Source organism: Haplochromis burtoni, unplaced genomic scaffold, assembly GCF_018398535.1.
Source record: "Haplochromis burtoni strain Fernald_Lab_line unplaced genomic scaffold, NCSU_Asbu1 Contig_379, whole genome shotgun sequence".
NCBI classification, from domain to species: Eukaryota; Metazoa; Chordata; class Actinopteri; order Cichliformes; family Cichlidae; genus Haplochromis; species Haplochromis burtoni.
Window position 1 is genome coordinate 274,000 of NW_024582740.1, and position 16,834 is coordinate 290,833.

General features: G+C 40.1%; 1 protein-coding gene across 2 annotated transcripts in view; it reads left to right on the top strand.

The window, feature by feature from the left end:
- Positions 1-16,834, top strand: part of prkcbb (protein kinase C, beta b) — a 103,241-nt gene that overhangs the window by 1,325 nt on the left and 85,082 nt on the right. For both annotated transcript variants that reach the window (XM_005943606.3, XM_014340507.2), the window contains exon 2: positions 595-626. In XM_005943606.3, the coding sequence (XP_005943668.1) occupies positions 595-626 (32 nt within the window). The remainder of the gene's footprint in view (positions 1-594; positions 627-16,834) is intronic.

Sequence of the window (16,834 nt, forward strand, 5' to 3'; positions counted from 1 at the left end):
TCTATCTATCTATCTATCTATCTATCTATCTATCTATCTATCTATCTATCTATCTATCTATCTATCTATCTATCTATCTATCTATCTATCTATCTATCTCAATAAGCACAATGATAAAAGAACAATGGGAGCACCAAGTGATTTCAGGCCCTGAGAGATTATCTATTTCTAGTCACTGTATGGAAATCAGCTGGCCTGGGTGTGTGTTTGTGTGTATATGCATGTGTGTGTCCACCTGTGGGAATCTCAGCGTTTCCCATACCACTGACTAGGTGTGGTTGGGGCAGTCCCTCCCAGCAGAGCAGTGTGTGTGTTTGTCAGTGTCAGCGTGTAACCTCAGTACCTGCCCAGCAAACTGTTTACATGATAATTAAACGACCTCTGTGCTTGCAAACCTCACTGCTGTGTGTGTGTGCATGTGTGTGGTTGTGTGTGTGCTATTTTGGGCAGAAACATCATTTTAAACGTTTGCTTCCATGGAGATATCTTAAGGTTAAGCGATTAGGTTTCAGTTTCTGTTCAGTTTTTTCCTTTTCTGTGTGTGTGTGTGCGGATGCACATTTTAACTTCTCTGTGTGCTTGTTCTCTTCACAGGGGTTTTGGGAAGCAGGGATTTCAGTGTCAAGGTAGGACAATTAAATACACATGCACACATTATTTGTCACCGATCTACTGAATCTGAATTGAAAACTTTGTCACCCCTTCCTCTCTTCTGTTCAACTTTACCTTTTTCTTATTTCTGCCTGTCTCATCTTACAAGCTCCCTTTTTTCCATCTACCCTTTTCTCCTGGGTTTTCATTTTCCTTTCCTAGAGTAAGAGAAAATCCCAAGCTCTTGTTTGTGAAGGAAACGTCCACTGAAGAAAGTAACAGCAGTTTTTCATTGAAACAACAACAACAAAAAAACCCCCAAAAGAAAATAGGAACTTGGTAAAGATATAAGTGGTACAGTGCATTATATTTTTTGCACCATTTCCAAAGCTCATTTGTCAGGTAAAAACTAGCTCAACAGGCCGGCCAGCCTCCCTGGTGTGCAGCTAATCAAAGGCACAGCAGTCTAAAGTCCTAGTATGTTGGGATTTCATGAGAGCAAAGAATAACACCTCGACCCTTTGGGAGTAAAAATAAAATCTGATGAACAGAATAAGCGGGCAAAGATAATTTTGACATTTTAAAGTATGTCATCTTTGTTGAAAATGTCCAATTTTCTGTGTAAACAGAGCTGTAGACTTGGCTTCTCTTTTAAATAGAATAACCTAGAACTGTGTTTCTGCTTCTTCATTTCAGTGGGGAAAAGATATGTAGACTGCAGGAAGGTGATCTAGACTCATGAAATATGTGCTTGCAGACTCTCACCAGAAAAAAACAACCTTTTGTCACGTTTTGTCGTATGTCTGCATCAGAAAAAGTATGTAATTTTGTGCCATTTGACTTGTCACACTGGAAAAAAAACCCTCCTCAAAGCAAGAGAGTAATGAATTGGCCTTATTTACGACCTTCTATGTTGAGGTTGACATTTGAATTATATGCAAAAAAAAAAAGGCACTTTTCTTTCCTCTCTCATCCCTCCCTGCCAGTTTTGTCCCTCATCCTCACTTTGTCCGTCGTCTCCTAGTGTACTGTGGACAGACTCTGTGTCCGAGTTTGCAGCCTTTGCCACGGGAAATGATATAAACTACCACAGGAACGTGGCAAAAATGTGGAGGTGCTTTTTTGGCATTTATATTTTTCAATTTGTTTGAAGTCTGTGTTTTTTTTTTTTTTTTTTTTTCCACTGTATTAACTGCCAACTGGATGCTCAAGGATTTTCACGTCTCCTAGCAACAGTGAAACATTCAGACGCAGCCCTCTATATGCTGTGGGATGGAAGAGGTGTGCTTTAGCATAGCAGCAGGTTATCTGGTAATTGTCCCATGTGTGTATGTAACGGGTCAATATCATCCGTGCTGCTTGTTGGAAGAAATGTTGCACTGCAGGAGCCCCTAAACGCCTCTGGAGAGGAAGGAGTGTGTGTGCTGCAAACACCTGTGTGTCCTGATACCAGAGCTGGGAGGAGATTAGTGGCTAAATGGATGATTATAAAAGGAAAAGATTTATCTAATGGAAAATATCATGGATGTGTGTTGTTGTGAGTGAGAACTCATCGTTAGTTTGCACTTTCCTCCTTGGAAAAGTGTGTGGGTGTTTTTGTGTGTCCTGAGTTGCTCTCTGACCCTTTTGTCCGTCTGGAACAGGGTATCACTTCCTTAGAGCTCGGGGAGAAAGGGAATTCCTCCGCAAGGTCACACGCACTCATACACGCATGAAACACATCCGCTCACTGGCAGTGAGGTAAGGGATCAGTGTTTAGGTTGCCTCTTGCCCTTGCGTGGTTGTGCTTCTTTGACAGACGCGCAAAAACATGCAGTTTTAGGAGATTCAGAAGGAGAGAGCTCATGCGAATGAAGACAAGTATACCAGTCACAGTGACTACACGTTGTTTTTTTTTTTAGAGAAATGGCTTTTATGGCTCTCAAAGATAAATCACTATAGACCACAGTGGACAAGTTAGTTATAAGGACCCAGAATTGGCCCAGCAAAGACCCCAATAAAGCCCACAGGTTGGGTTTGGAAAATGTGAAAGAGGGCATAAATTTTGGATTTTTCCTGCCCATTAAAATATTCTAAGGAACTTGGAAAGAAAGGAATCCTCAAATTATTATGACCTGGATGACTGAAAACCTACACAGACCCATGAAAAGTAATTAAATTATGGATTTCTGTGATTTTACACATTGCTCCTTACAAATTAAGCTCAAAGAGTCATGCTGACACATTTATTTCATTTGCAACACCAGCATTTCTTTACTTTACCTGTTGAAATTCTTTGTCTTATATTAAATATCTCACTGATTAAAGGCGTAATTAAACATCTCACACTGACACTGGAGTTTCACCGGTGCGGCGCACATAAGAACAAAGCGGGCTTTATAAAAGGAGTTTGACATTCCCGGTCTACACGGTGTGTATGAATCGATCTCCTGCTTCCATTTTTATGACTGATCGCTGTGATTTTCTTTTTCTCCTCTCGACTCCTTTGTTCACCTGTTCCTCACCTCGTGATTCTCGTCTCACAGACTGTCTGACCTTTGAACATTTATCTCCATATGATATGGAGGGTTTGCAGATATTATATATGCCTGTTTATTGCTGCAAAGCAGATGGTCAGATGACAATCAAAGAATGAGAATAGAGAGTGTAGCTGGTTTTAAAGAACAGCAGGCAGTAGCTTGCGGTGGTATTTATGATAACGAAGGATGTGGTGTAGAGTCTGCGTCACAAATGATCAGATGTTTGGATGTTAGTTGGGGGGAGAGAAATGATATGCATCACTATCATTTCTCTCCCCCCATTAGCAAAGATAACTTTAAGTGCTTTTCGGCATTTAGCTGTTGTTTGTTGTTAACACATTATCAGAAGCGACTGGTTAGGGAAAGCTATCGTTAACAACATCAACTGGAACTGAAACTACCACCAGTGTTAGCACAAAGCTCCCTAAAAAATTCTCGACTCTCTTTTTTTGAGAACTGCATTTGAATGCCAATTCAATAAGATTTGCATTATTTGCCAAATAATGTTTATATTTAATCTCAGTCAGCATCGTAATACAGCACCACGTACTTACTGGACTGGTAGCACTGGTTGTGAGTGCAGTGCCAGTGCCAGTCTCAGCTGTCCTTTGTTGTGATGATAGTTGTGACATGTTTGTTGTCGGTGAGTGTGACGGCTGATTTAGACTTATGCTGTGAATTTTCTTGGGCCTACAGCATGACCTACTTGTGCTTGCGCTGGTGCATTACGTGTTACCAACCATGTGGTTGTGTCCTGGTGGTGCCAGCTATGATACAAATAAAATGCTGGGACTTTTTGTCCTCGTACCTCACATCCATTCTGATAGTTTTAGCAATCTCCTTCCAGGAATTTCTTGATATTTGTGAGCCCTTATATTAATCCTATGATTATTATAACTCATAAATTCAAAAACTGTGGTGTAAAAGTAGCCAGAAATGCACAGGAGTATGTCAGGTTACATCGTAGGTTACAGAGGGGTTTGAGGTTGCAATGTAGCTTTCCTGCTGAAGCATAAATCCCCAGGTAGGATTTCAGAGGGCTTGCAGGTTATAACCTACCTACGGTGTGGATTTACCACAGATGAATCCCCAGTAACACTGAGTAAATGCACTGAACATAGTTAAATACCACTGGGAGGCTCTGAAACCATAGACTGCATATAAGATATTCACACCCTCCAGGGGCCTGTACTATGAAACAGCATATCCTTTGTGAAATAAACAAAAGACATTTGTATAGTAAATATTGGAAACAAAGGAACCTTTCTGTCATTTAATTGTTTAACTATTACTTAATTACTTTATTATAGCATGAATGACACTGGGTGAAGTCTTTATCAGCAGGACAAAATTATAAAGTTCATAAAAATACAGTTAAAAGTTCCAAATTGTTGCCCCTCCTTCTCATTTTTCAACGCCGTCCAGTTTGACACCCTGCTCTAAATGCAGCTGCGGACAAAGAACTGAAAAAGAGCTGTGCAGGCAGCCAAAGGGGAAGTAAAGAACATATTTAAAAAATTAAAATGAGAAGTAGACAAAATGAGTTGCATATTTTATTTAAGGCCAGTAAGTGCAAAGGTTTGTTTTTCTCTGTTTTATGTCACTTTATAACTACATAAGCATGAAATGGTTTGGAAGTTATTTAATCTCTCAGTTATGGTAATGGCTTATCAGGAAAACCCAAAAGAGTTCAAATACTCTCTGTAAGCTACTGTCCTCTTCTGGGAATGCTGAAGTTATTTTCCATAGAGCAGATTAGTCAGTAGGTGGTAGTTTTGTGTATGCTGATCTCTTACCTGGAAGACAGGACTGATACCTCTACCGAAGCCACATTCACCCATTCACACAAGTGCTTTCTTCTTGTTAAAGCTTCTCAGTGCTTTCCTATGGAGGCATCGGATGCATTAGAGAGCTGGGGCAACTCGGGTTGCCCAAGGATATTTGGCTTGCAGGGATCGAACCACCAACCTTGCGTTTAGCAGATGACCTGCTCTACCTCCTGAGCTACAGTAACCCCTACTTTCACCTAAACCTGTCTGCTAAAGTTCGCTCATGTCTGAGTGATTTAAATTTCATCCTCAGATGGTGATCGTTAGTGTCTGTTGGGACGTCCAGGTACCTCATTTAGCCGACATCCTGCTTCACAGTCCAGGACTCTTGTCTGACAAGTGAATCCAATGCAAACATGCCTTAAACCTGTGGTCTTATTAATTAATTTCTATTAATAAATTAAATAAAACTTATTTATATGACTTAATGGTCAGCAGAGGGCGACTGCCATAGCTGCAAAAAGATGTACGTTATGTACGATTATTGGAAAATAACCTTAAATTCTCACCTAATTTATTGCCTTTGTACTCACTCGCCTTATGTGCTTATGATATAAATTGCCTGTTTTAAATCTAATTTAACACAGCATAGTGTTCATCTTGTAAATCAAAGAGCTCAGTACAGCAGGCTTTGCTTTAGGGCAGGATTACCTTGTGATTGACAAGCCGCTGGCTTGTTACCCTCAGTTTCTCAGTGACATCAACCTCTTGCTTGTCAGGCCAACAAAACAAAAAACAAGACAGCAGTAGCCAAATTGCCAGAGCGGAGGGTTCATGGTGGAAGTTCACAAACCACATTACTGTGGTTATGCTCAGTCAGATCAAGCTGGTGACTGTGCCCTGGCCCCTCATTGTTGTCTATCAGCTCTCGGCAAATGTAGACGAATATCCAAATTTCCCAGAGCCTAAATTTAAATTAAATACAATTAAGCCCAATTCCACGTTTTGTCCAACAGCAGTCCAAGCCCCCAGAGATTTTGAGTTCGTCATCATGAAGAGTCAGGGTGAATCGATTATAAACAGACTTGTAGTAACAGACACAGGCTGATGAGACAAATAGAGCGTACAGTATTTTTTAATTCTTGTTTGTTTGTTTTTTGCTTTTTTCCTATGACTATTAATAAAGAATTAAACACCAAGGCACTCCCATCTGTTGGAATTGCAGCTAATATTACTGCACACATGAATAAAGAGGCTGGTTCTGTTTTGCATTTTGTGCGTCTCAGTATCAAGTGTTGCGGGTTGGAGCAGCTGACTGCCTCGGTAGTGTTGCTGCTGTAAACAATAAACTGTAATGCCTCAGTGGGATTTTGCCGTTTTGTTGTCCATACACTAGAGAGACTGTGGGATTCAAAGGGCAGCAGCAGCTTGTGTTATGCAATGTGGTATTTCTAAGAAGCGCGCTTCCACGTTTGTGCGATTTTTGAGCGTATTCCCTACTTCTTTGAGTCGGGAGTGAGTGTGCATGCACGTGCCTCGTGTTCCATTTAATAAGCTGGTGAGCACTTATTTCCTTAATGGCTGCTTGTGCAAAACTGTGCCTGTGCTAATGCTTCCACGTGATTGGTTTCTGCTTGTGTGTGTGTGTGTGTGTGTGTGTGTGTCTACACGTGTTCCTAAATGAGCATGTTAATAATGAGTAGGGTTTCAGTTTGTAACAGGCTGTTGAGTATCTTCCACTGTTTCCTCACAGACTTAATGGACAAATTATCCCTTTGGAGAGCTCGAGAGGGGTGGAAGGGACAGTGAGTGGCAGGAAGTGTGGTAAACATTGCAACTAGGGGAATAAGGAGGGAAAGACAGAGAATTAGATGGAGAACAGAGAAAACGGCTGAAAGGATGGAAGATAAGCATGATGAGATGAGAAGGGTGGAGGCAGAAGCAAAGAAAGGCATAATGAAGAAGTGGGGGTGGAATTCATAGAGGGAAGAGAAGGAGTCAGGAAAGGGGGAGACAGTGAGTGGGAAGGGCGTAGGAAGGAGAGGAGGACTGTGTGTTTTCTTCTGAGGGGCTCATATCAAGTGCAGGGGGGAAAAAAGTATGAAATATTTAGTTATCCTTCAGTTTTTGTAATAATGAAACCTATCAAGAATATACCGTACTCACTTGAAGACATGAAGCTAAGGCCAAAAGAAAGGAATTTATAAAGATAGAGGAAGGATAAATTAGCACAGATATAGAGGAGACGCACACCAAGTTCTGCATAATTTATGTAATGTTTATATTCAGCGTCCCGTATGTAATCATTTTGCAGTGTGACGCCTGGATACACACGCTGCTGTGCTATTTGTGTTGCTGATGATATCATTAAGTCAAAACTGAGGTTTTTTGTGTGCGTTTGATTTGAAAGAATCTGCTCTGAATAAAGAGAACTGCACAGAAGTAAAATGGTCTGGTTCTGCACTAATCTACTCTAAAAAAAAGTGGAATAAATTAAACCAGCGCAAATGGTTGAAAATGAGAGAAAAAGGTATGCTGGAATGACACTCCAGCAGATAGGTGGGAGATATTTTTTGCCAGGCAGAGAAGATAATGGACAGGGAAGAAGAGGTAGAAAAGAGGTGAGAGAGAGAGAGAGGGAAGATGAAATGGTGTAGGCACAGAGTGTAGATTGCACTTAAAACAAGCCCATAAAGGTGTTGTTTGCTGCAGCTATTAGCGCTCTTCAAACGGGGGAAAAAATGTATATAAAAAGCACCATTCAAGGGCTCTATTCAAGCTTCCCTTTGACTCATGCCGTCTTTTGTGCGCGAGTTTAACCGAGTGGTCTCTGGCTTTCACCATCTACCATAAAGCTGTTGTTGGGCACGGTGCCCGCAGTTCTTCTGGAATCACATAATACGTCTTCTGGCTTTTCATGAGTCTGTTCAGGTTCAAATGACTTAGTGAATATTTGCAAACACCAGTGTCTGTCGGCTATGGCGAATGCAGCTCAGGTGCTTCTGCAACTCCAACCTGTGTGGGTGGGAGGTCTCGGGATCTGCAACCTGCCTCCTACACACAGACACACACACATATGCACACACGCGCACATATAAAAACACTGGGTTTTCATGCACGGACACGGATGAGCACGCGTCGCGTTGATGGTGAGATCACTGAGATCCTGCATGAAGGAAAGTGGTTAAGAACATCTGTAATCCAGTGTGCTGTTTTTTCCTCCGTTAAGCCCTGTAGACGCCAACATTTTCTTTTCACCTACAGGTCTTTCCTCTCTAACTCACATCCTGTGCATTCATTTTTATTCCTCCCCTACTTACACATATCTCTAGCTTTCCGTGGTCCTTCTTTGCCCGTGTTGCTCCTTGTGTCTACTAGTCCTCCCTCTCTACCCCCCAGCTCTTTCTCTATCTCCCCTTCTTCTCTCAAGTGGCTGTGTGCTGGAAGCTGTGGGCTTTGATGCTTTTATAAATAGCAAAAGTGTTCCACTGAGAGTACCAACAAATAGGATGGATGAATGGATGGATAGGTGGATGGATGGATGGGGGAAGTGGTGAAAAGGGGTTGGAAGAGGAGGGAGGGCTGAACGCGTGGGAGTGTGAAGGGAGAACGGTGGAAATCAGCAGAATAAAGGTAAGGTTTAAAAAGCGACAGAGGCCGAGGTGTTTTTGTCGAGATAGTGGAATGAAGTGATCGAGCGTAAAAGACGCGTACCATTTTCAAGAGTTTCCTGTTATATAACACTATTGTGCGGGCTCTTGTGCCATGCCTCTGTAGTGGGTATAGCTCTGAAAGCGAGCCACAGTCGACTTATTGATAGGGCCAAAAATATTGCAGCATTATAGTGCATTGATTTCTCCATCATTCCCCTGTGTTATTCAGACACAACAAGCTTGCTTCCTAAACAGCTTAAGCCCATGGCACACTGCAACATAATATGAATCATATGTTTTAGGTGGGAAGTCTCACTCGGCTTATTACTACTGGAGAAGATGCTGCTGTTTTTTATTTTTATTTTATTTTATCGAATTTTATTCTACTACTGCATTTATTTTGACTCCCGAGAATAAAGCGTTTGTGTCCAACATAGGTGTAAATGTAAATACAGGAACAGAAAACATGTTGAAAAAGTGAATTCACCAAGTGGTTATAAGCGTGTTGTCATAATCATATCAACATTTATTGACTTTAAGAGGAGTAGTGCTGCTCAGATGTTTACATTTGAACACAGGAAATGCACAGAGGCTAAAGTCTTTTTAATTTGCTGTTTGAAATTTTTAGTTTCAGTTTTTCACTTGCAGTTTGGTAACTTTTGCACCCTAAGACCATGTTTGTAGTAAGTGTTCTCACGTAGTCATTTCACTGTAACACCCAGTATGTTTCCTCCCATGACTTCCTCTTCTCAGTTTTAAAGTTGAGCACATTAAAGAACTGACATGTGCGTGCATGTGCGTGCGTGTGTGTGTGTGTGTGTGTGCACGCGCGCATCTACCAATGTGTGAACATATCTGAGAGTGTGTTTCATGTCAGCATGTGTGTGTACCACTGCATGTTCAGTTTTATGTACAGAATAAGAGAGAAAGTCAAGAAGCTGAGCTTAAAATTGTGGTTTTTCATCAGCCCGTCAGAGGTGGCTATCTGCTGTATCTCTGTGAGTGCACATGTTATTCCACAGGTGTGCGTGTCTGTGTGTGTGCGTGTGTGAAACAAAGTCTAATTTTACTTGCCACTGAGGACTAGCTCCTTTTGCTCTGATCCACTTTCACACATCAAGTCTCTGATCACTGAGAGTGTGTTTGTTTGTATTAGTGTGTGTCTGTGTGTGCTCGTACTCACTTTCAGTTACACATTGACAGACGATCTCCTTCAGGGCTTGGTTGTCCTTGCTGCTGACATTTGCGGCAATTCTACACCCGTTGCCACGGTGACACCTTGGAGCCATATCAGGGCAAACCAGACAGTCCATGTGGGTCAGTCTTGTTTGACATCTTAAACAAAAAAAGAGACTGGACAGTGTGTACACAGTACCCAAATTTAGATCCTTCCTCTTTAGATTTGCAAAATAAACGAAGCAGCTTCATGGAAACATTGTAGCACTTTTGTGGTGGTTACTAGAGGTGGGAATCACCGAACACTCCACGATATGATGTTATCATGAAACATCACTCACAATACAATATTACTGCAATTTCTAACAGTATTACTGTTCATTTTTAACTGCAGTTTTTGCGATATGCTGAACAACTTTTCTGCTCTGTAAGAATATAACCAGTACAACCAGTTGGCAGCCTGTTGAGTCAAGCCTCCTGGAGTTGTGCTCATTGACAAAGACTTATTCAGACTGATGTGCATTTAGAAATTAGACAATAATTATTTGCAAACCTCCAACAAGCTCTCTGAGAGTGACTGCAGAAAGGTTGCAATCACATTGCAATCAAAAATGTTGTGAGTGAGCAATACATTCAGGCTCGGGGCAACCATGTAGTCAACACAAGGTGCAATTGGTTGCCGAATGTGAAAAAATTCAACTCAATCACCAGGTAGATATCAGGTTTTTTCTAGCTTGCTTTGAATTAGGAGGTAGCTTTGTGAACATTAGTGTGTTAGATGGTTTTTCAGTTAAATCTTTTGCTAATTTGACGTCATCTCAGAATGGCTGTGCATGACATGAGCTCTGTTATTTGTAGTATTTCCACAGTATTTCCACAGTATTTAATTTATTTAATAAAGTGCTGAAATTTGGTGTCCCTGCCTCCTGCGTGACCTTTGACCTTTGGCACCACAGTTCTTCCTTTAGTGTCACCTGGTGTAGTTTTCCTTTTGTTGTCGTTTTATAAGTAAATGTCAGACAAAAATCTAATCAGCTCATCAGCGTCATCTGAAATGTGTGCTAGCACAATGTTAGCATGCATAGAACATTATAACCATATGCCTAAAAGTGGATAGAGGTCTCTTGTGCCATCAGAGTAGCTCTGACCCACTGGGACATTGGCTCTCTTTAGGTTGTCCTGTGGTGACTGGCACTTGGACATTGAAAAGGGGAACCTTTATTAATCCTTTATTAATGTAAATTGTGGACTTTCTAAACATGCTCAATCAGGTCTGCTTCTTCCTGTGTGGAGATTTACAAAACACATAAGGATGAATGGTTTTAATGGAGTTATGCTTCAGCATCACCTTGGAGTGAATCCTTCTGTCATGCGTGCTACCTGAACATGATTTTACAGGCAACTGATCAAATAAAAGTTAAGCATGCTCTTATTGCTGTAACACAAATGTGTTTGCTAAGTCTTTCCACCCAATTTACTGCCACCACAAAACTCAAAGTCCTTGGCTCGTCTTTTTAAACGACTGACTCTCCCAACACTTGTCTCCTACATGATCACTGTCACGGCACCTTTGCATCGCTCATTGTTGCCTGACTGGAGCGTAGGTGATCTACGAATTGAACTCGATCTATTGCATTCAGGGCAAATTGGTGATGATGATGAGATGAGCTAAATGTCTAAAACATGAGTCATGGTGTGTAGGTGTGATAGCCCACCTGGATTACTAACTGCTGGGGAACAGAAGCTGCTGTGCTTCTATTGTGGGTTTGAAAGACTTTCTTTGAAAAGGGATGCAACTGCATGATGGTTTTGTTGCAAAACTGAGGAAAGTATGATATAATTTGGTTTTTGTTTTTGTTTTTTGACTCAGGACAGGAAAAAAGACTCAGGAAAAATAGAGAATGAGGTCCAAAATCCTGGACAAGCAAAGCAAAAGAGCATGCAAAGGACAGAGGAAAAAAAAGTAGTAGGCAATGGTCAAATGGGGGAAAAGAAGAAAGATAAACAAAATGTTGGAGCGCTTGACTGGGAAGGACCAAGACAGTGTGGCAAACAGGAAGAGCTACACATCAGGTAGAGGAGAGACTGGCAGGCTAATTGAAAGCAGGTGTCACAAAAAACTGTCAGGAAAACAAACAAAATGAGGAAGTGAAACTGACAGGGGTGCGAGACGAACTGGAATTAGAAAATTAAAACAAAAAATAAGGGATGAGTAATGTTCAGAGTCCATGCTGTTTGTCAGTTACACTTCATAATATTAAGAGTATTACTGCAAAAGCTATAGAAGGATAATATTAGGACATATGAATATTTAAGCTTGTTTACTGTGTTTTGTATCTTTTTCAGCCAATTATTTGCACTCAAAATATCAGTTTAAAGTTTGGCGAGTGTGAAAACAACTGCAGAAAGAGAAAAAAGAGCAATCACATTAATTATTTATATCATTAGGATATGAATGAATGAAGGGAAGGAAGGGCAGTTTTATGATACAGTGACACCATAGTATCATGTGACACATGATACTGTGGTGTCTCAATACAGCTGTAGGATGATGCAGTACTCGAAAGACAAGAAAATCATCCAACATATCCTGTAGAACACAAGAAGAGATGTTCCTAAAAAGGCAAATAGTAGGAATTGTGTATTCTTCTTATTAACTCGACCAGCGGTGTATGTGGCTCACATCCACAAAGGTCTTCAAGGTCAAATTCATGATTTATTGGTCAAAAGTTGACAAAAGCCTCAAAATTTAGAAACTGTGATCCTTACAAGTTTGGTGCATATTGTCTATTTGACCTCTGACCCCTCCTTTCAAGGTCAACAGACTGATCTGAAGGTCAAGGTGATAATAATCCTATACTGACAACATATAGGCATATAGGGAAAGATTTGTGGCGATTCTTAATATGATCTTACCCGGGACCTCTGCGCTCCTCTTTAAGGTCAAATAGGGTCAAACTTTGATAAAAGATCATGTCACATTTGACCTCTAATCCCACAGTGACATTTTTTCAAGTTCACAACAAAATGTGTTTTTCAAGTCTCAGCGAAAAAGAATGAGCTGCTTAGTTAGTTAGAAATATACTGTAGTATAATATTTGGTAATAAGCTGAAGTTATTCATGTCTAGTTATTTATAAATCAGTACAGAATATCCATTACCTGCTCCTACATAGTGTTTATGCAATCAAAGTAAACATCTGTCTTGCTTATGTGATTTGTACTGCACTACTTAAAGTACATTTAAAAAGAACAAAGAAAACGAATTAAATATTCAAAATATAATCCTATTCCCGTAAAAGTAAATACTGAGAGAGAGTGAGCTGCCTCGGTGGAGTTTGTGCTCTCGGAGTGCTTCTTGTTATTTGTGATATTATTAGGAGTGGGAATGGCAGTGTTCTCATAGTATGTCGCAATACTGCATGCAGCATGGGAAAAATAGGACAATCATCCACACTATATCACATGTAACTAAAGAAGAAAAGATAAACCTAAAAGGCAAATGCTAGGAACTATAGTTATTCTTTGCACTGTTTCATTAGCATTTGTATTCTTCTTATTATTATTAAAACTACACTTATTTTCTTTATGTATTTCTTCTGTTTCTGTTTATTGTCTTTACACATATCTATTTTCCCTAATGGAAATGTTACAGTTTAATATTGTATATCGAGGTCTGCTTAAACATTTGTGCAAATGTGGCTCTCCTTCTTTTTGCATGGGCTTTTGTAGTGGATCAGCTTTTAGTAGTGGCTTTTTTTTTTTACCACAAAGTGCATGTGCGGAGACCGTTTCGCTGGAAAAATCTGGTCAAAATATTCAGATAGTTTAAGTTTCACAATGTTACTGGAAGGTTTGTTTCACGGGAACGTTGTTAAGATTGTGGTACGTTATGGTTTTTAGTGACTCCATCGTGTGTTTATCCTATAAGCATGTCTGGCAGTGAAAAAAATCTGAACACATGCGTTCCCAGACTTGGCACAGGTTTCACTCAGTCCATGTTTGGACTTTCTGTCTGTGGAGTGTTTATCTTCTTGATGTGAGTTTGTTTGCATGCAGATCTTCAGTGGCAAAATCTAAATCTAAATCTAGGGTTACACACAGTTGCTCCATTTTTTGTGTGTATATGGGCTGATGGAGATCAGCTAAACTATGTCACTGTCGCTCCTGAGATGCTTTAACCCATTCATCTACGGATGGTAACCTAGCAACAGGGGCACAAGCCGACAGGAGAGCAGTTATCCCAGACCTCTTTTTATGCCTCTTCCTCTATCTTTCTTTCCGTTTCCTTATTTGACTTTGTCCTTTTGTGCCACTCTCCCCTCACATCTGTCACTTTGTCTCCCTCATCTGACACATGTCCCTTTCTCCTCTCCCCCTCTCTCTGATTTAACTTCAGCAGTCTTCTTCTTTCACTCTCTCCCATATTAGCTTCCTCATTGTTCACCGAACACCTAAGTTTGTGACTTTATGGGCTGTCACTTAATGACAGAGCCTCTTTCTTTTAAATATCGTCCACCTACGCTAGTGTCAATTTAGCATTATCGTTTTATTTCATGTACTCTTTGCAGATGAATGTAAACAACCTCTGTATAACTATAATGGCAATTTTCTTGTCACGCCATCAAGGGACATTCAAATTTTAGTTTGACAGTGAGAGGGAGAAAGAGAAAGAAAGACAAAACAAGTGATATTCAAGTATGTGTCATTGAGTTTTTTGTTTGCGGTCTTGGCTATAATTATTGCTAAATTTCTTTGTTGTCAAAATATGTGTATGTTTTGTGTAGCTCCTGCTCTGTTGCCCTCCAAATTGCGCAGTTACACAAGCAAGCATACATAGACACACACAAGCTCTTGTTTTCTTTGTGCTACATATTCTACCTGTTAGCTAAACGCTCACATAGCACAAATTCTACTTTTGCTGAATCCTACTTTTCTAGCTGTTGTTTTTGGGCTTTCTGAATATTAGCACTGACAACTACATCAAAACAACATTGTACTGTTGCTCTCTAACCTACCTTAAAAGTATAGTGTGTAAAATCTCACTATTACCACCACTGACTGCAGTCAATTTTGTTTTCGTAGCCTTCCCAATTTAATAATCCAGAGTTAGAGGCTGTCTGTCCGCTGTTAACTTTAGCTGATAACAAAACAGAACCAGAAAACTTTGCTCAGCTGGTGTCCACGTCTATTTTCTCTGGCTGTAACAGCAGCTGCTGTTAGCTGCTGTTAGCCTCTGTTAGCTGCTGTTAGCCTGTATTAGCTGCTGTTAGCCTCTGTTAGCTGCTGTTAGTGAAACCAGCTTTGAAGTGAATAACGCTGTTGGACTCTGACACTTAGTGAATAAACTCTCATATGATGTGAGAATGTAACCAAACAGTTTACTAGTGGGAAAGTGGTATTGTTAGGGCATTTAAGCCTAATGTTACATAAGCATTAAATTAGCCTATAACCAGCTGTTGTTATTTCTTTAGCTGGGACTAAATATGCATGTTTTTCTGTGTTAGAACCCAAACTTCAGTTCAGGAGGTGAGGCTTGAGGTGAAGAGGAATAGGATGACATTTTATCTGGATGCCAGCCATGTATCTTTCTTTCACATTTTCACTTCTTTGGAAAAGGTGACCTTTTTTGGATGATAAAACATAGGTATAACATAACATTTTCCTTAATATCTTAAGTTGCTTTCACACCACGCGGACATATGTGGCTGGTCTTAATTTGGTCCTTATTTTTCAGTGATTGCCCGCCTGATCTTTGAAGCTAAAATCTAGCTTGATTGGTATCTTCCATTAGAGATGTGCGAGGAGGTTTTTTTCTTAACAGCAAAGTTTTGGCTTCAGTAAATCTGGCCAAAAGCTGAGCCTTTCTTTACTGCACTCAGTTTTATCCCCCTCAGCCTGCTAGTGTTGCGCTGCTACTCTGCTCTACAGAAGCTGCATAATGCTGTGTAAATAAGCAGGTGGACATGACATTATCTGCCTGTATCAGCAACTATGATTTATGTCGTGAAGATCCAGGTTATCAAAATTAAGAAAATTTCCTAATTGCTAACTCTCTTATCTCGTCTCTCTTTTTGGCAGAGAGCAGTCGTATGTGAAAATACTGAGCAAGCAGCTACTCGTTCTTAGGTAGTGCTGAGCATCGCCAGAACATCCTCCAATAAATAATAACCTCAGAGGTTGTTTGAGCATGCATTAGATATATTTTGTGGACTCAATTATGTAAGACAGCATCAGTTATTTCAACAAATTCACCATAATGACAACAGTTTCATGGTCATGTGACAAGTGTGTATATATATATATATATATATATATATAATTTATTTATTATTACAACCATGACAATAGGTACTTTACACCTATATGGTTTCAATTGGAGAGCTTGCCTTTTTTTATTGAAAATACCAAACATCAGTGGTTGTGTCAGGGGTTATGTGTAGTTCTTTAAGCCCTTATCTATCAGGTCGTGTGTATTAATAAGTTAAGGAGAGTTATGTTGCAAATTACTAGTGGATGCAATCCACTCTGAGTTAAAACTGACACTGTGTGTGATCACGTGATCACGTACAGCGTACCATAAATATACAGAGAAAAGCTTTTACTGAGTGAATTATAGCTTTGTAGCACTGTGGCATTATAATGTCAGTCAGATCAATCATATTGTAGCTCTAAGCTGGAGATGTAGTGGTAGAGTTCACAACAGGTCCACAATATTTCTGCCATATTTCCTCCACTTGTATACTACGAAGGGAGTTCGGCACAGCCAGGGTTTCTTTGCATTAGCTGGGTCGGCAAAAGCTAAAGCCTCAGTTGGAGATGACAGATATTACAATCATGTTTAGCAACTTTCTCTGATAAGGCAGGCTTTTTACAGGTCAAGTGACTCTTCTTCCACACAAAATGATCCCTGTAAGTGCAGCCGACTCCAAACAGATGTTATCAGATGATGGTACCGTCAACAGATGATGATGATAAAAATCTATAAAGAAGATAAAAACACTTAACAATAAAATGCAACAGTATTGCAAATAGGATGAGATCAGCACACAGAGCGGTAAAATAAACATTTTATTTCAAGTTAATTATTTTATTGCTGAGTGCTCTCTCTATGCTGCTGTTTATTT